The sequence below is a fragment of the Amphimedon queenslandica genome, unplaced genomic scaffold (genome assembly GCF_000090795.2).
Source record: "Amphimedon queenslandica unplaced genomic scaffold, v1.1 AMPQUscaffold_11152, whole genome shotgun sequence".
In the NCBI taxonomy this organism is placed as follows: Eukaryota; Metazoa; Porifera; class Demospongiae; order Haplosclerida; family Niphatidae; genus Amphimedon; species Amphimedon queenslandica.
The window spans coordinates 6,256-8,576 of NW_003548603.1; the positions used below are offsets into that span (position 1 = coordinate 6,256).

Below are 2,321 nucleotides of genomic sequence, written 5' to 3' on the forward strand. Positions count from 1 at the left end.
GTTTCTTCTTTCCCGAGACACTTTCTCACCATTGGACACAACTGAGGACACCAAACTATCTGAAATTAAATGATAATAATCATGCAACTACATGTACAACATGTACATGTACAACATGTACATGTACAACCCTAGACATACATGTACGTGTACACACAAATTAAAAGGACTTTAATATACTAATGTTTATTGTTACAATAGAACTTGTAAGTAGACAGAAAATGACACAACTGGGACACCAAACTGTCTGAAATTAAACTAACAATTAAAAATTAAATTAATGGTGCCACACTGAGTCAAAATTATTTTGTACGATGTACACGTTAATTTAGCATCTACATTTACTTAACATACATGCATGTACATGTACGTGTAGACTTAAGGAATGTGTTATTTTTGGCTATTTTGTACATGTTACTGCCTCATATTGGCCTGATATCACTGAACTTGCTCAGAGTGAACTAAAATGGCAGATTTCATATTGGCAGTAACTTAGAACACTGCTAATACTTTCAGCTGTAGCTTTTAGTAGAGCTGGGATAGAGAACAAGACCAAGAACAACGTTTCTCTATAGCCTATGCTCCAGCCAACCAAAAGTATCAAATTGTGGTGTGTACATATGCATCATATTAATATGCATTAAGTATTATTACATGTATATGTATCTCATTAATAAGTATGGGTGGATACTGTATTAATGAAATTCATAGCCTTTCTCAATCTCACTTTTGGGTGGCCTAATATAGGACCACCCATAATATTTTGTTAAACTGGAAAGAAATGGCTGGGGAAGCTTTCCTCAGGGAGATTGAGGAAAGGCACAATAATCTCACAGATGAACAGAAGGAAAGAGCTAGAGAGATAGCTAATAAAGAAGATATAAATGAAGATCTACATCTCTTGCTACTTGGAAGGTCTGCGGTTGGAAAATCAACTTTTGCTGGAGAGCTGACAGGAGGAAAAATAAAGGGAAGCTCTGGACCTAGTGGGGGAACAAAGAGCAGTGACATACCAGGACAATGGAAGTATATTAAAATGGAGAAAATGGAAGAAGAAACTTCAACGAAAACAGATGGGTCCAACACAAAAAAAGCCTATTTCGTTTATGATACTGTTGGCTTCGGTGATGTTACAGTTGACCTGGATGAAATGAAATGTGAAGCTAAAGAAGTCTGCGAACAAGGTAGGCACTGCACTGTATTCCTGTGTATAGGCTGGAAAGATAGGATAAATGATATTAATACACAAATAGCATTTGATGTATGCGTCTCTTTGGGTATGTGGCAGAATGTCATTATTGTCATCACACAATGCGAGCTAACTTCTCAAGAATCTGATCCCAATTCTGAAGAATATATTCGAATCAAGGCAATAGAACATGATTGGAAGGAAAGTATTGCAAAAAAGTTAGAGTCAATGAATGTTGAAGGCTCGGAAATTGCAAAGATTACAGAAAAAATTGTTTTTTATCCCGATAGTAGACAAAAACCAGCTGATCAAGAAAGTCGTCTTACTTGGGTCAACACCCTAATAACACGATTGAAGGATATAATACAATCTGAAAAAAAGGCAGATAATGTAGTGCCTGCATTATCCAATGGAATAAGTATCGTGTTGAATTTGCTCTTTAATACAATAGAAAGGCTTAGTGAGCTTGGCCCACTTAGCTGTATCCAACCTTCAGGTGATGATCAAGTACAAGATATTGCTGGATGCATTCAAAATACTGATGGTTCATGTGCTACAGGTATGCCAGCTGGAGATGAACAGTTACTTAAAGAGAAAGGTTTAAGTAAAAAAACAATAGGAGCAACAGCTGGAGGAACTACAGCCACAGCAGCTGCTAGAGAAAAAGCAGTTATTGGTGTTGCCACAGGTAGCATTGGTGTTGGAGTGGTCATTCTGATTGCCTATTTCTATTTTGAAGATTAACGACTTCATCTTGACAACATGTATTATACTTTGTGTGTAGTGAGTGTGGGTGTGTACATTGTTATTTGCGACATTAATAATTGTTTTAATAATATTTAATACAAAAAGTGAATTTCCAAGCGTGCAAAGCAAAGCTCAACTACGTGTACATGTATTGTACATGTACAATTATACAGGTATACTACATGTACATGTATATCCCAACTGAGTTTGACTGGAAGTGGAAGCAGCCGCTTGAACATGACCCCCCCCGAGTGGTGTATATCTGATACACCCACGAGGGAAAGGTCATGTTCTATATGGCTTGTATAATGGGAAGCCATAAGAAGGAAAGGTTATGCGCATGCTCAGTAGCACGTGGTGGTACAACTATAAAGGACCAATATGG

General features: G+C 37.2%; 1 protein-coding gene across 1 annotated transcript in view; it reads right to left on the minus strand.

Moving 5' to 3' along the window:
• The window catches only part of LOC109589591 (serine/threonine-protein phosphatase 4 regulatory subunit 1-like), a 5,361-nt gene extending 4,604 nt beyond the window's left edge, over nucleotides 1-757 (minus strand). Inside the window, exon 1 of the mRNA XM_020005646.1 lies at nucleotides 728-757. Coding sequence (XP_019861205.1) covers nucleotides 728-757 — 30 coding nt within the window. The remainder of the gene's footprint in view (nucleotides 1-727) is intronic.
• Between the last annotated feature and the right edge of the window lie 1,564 nt (nucleotides 758-2,321).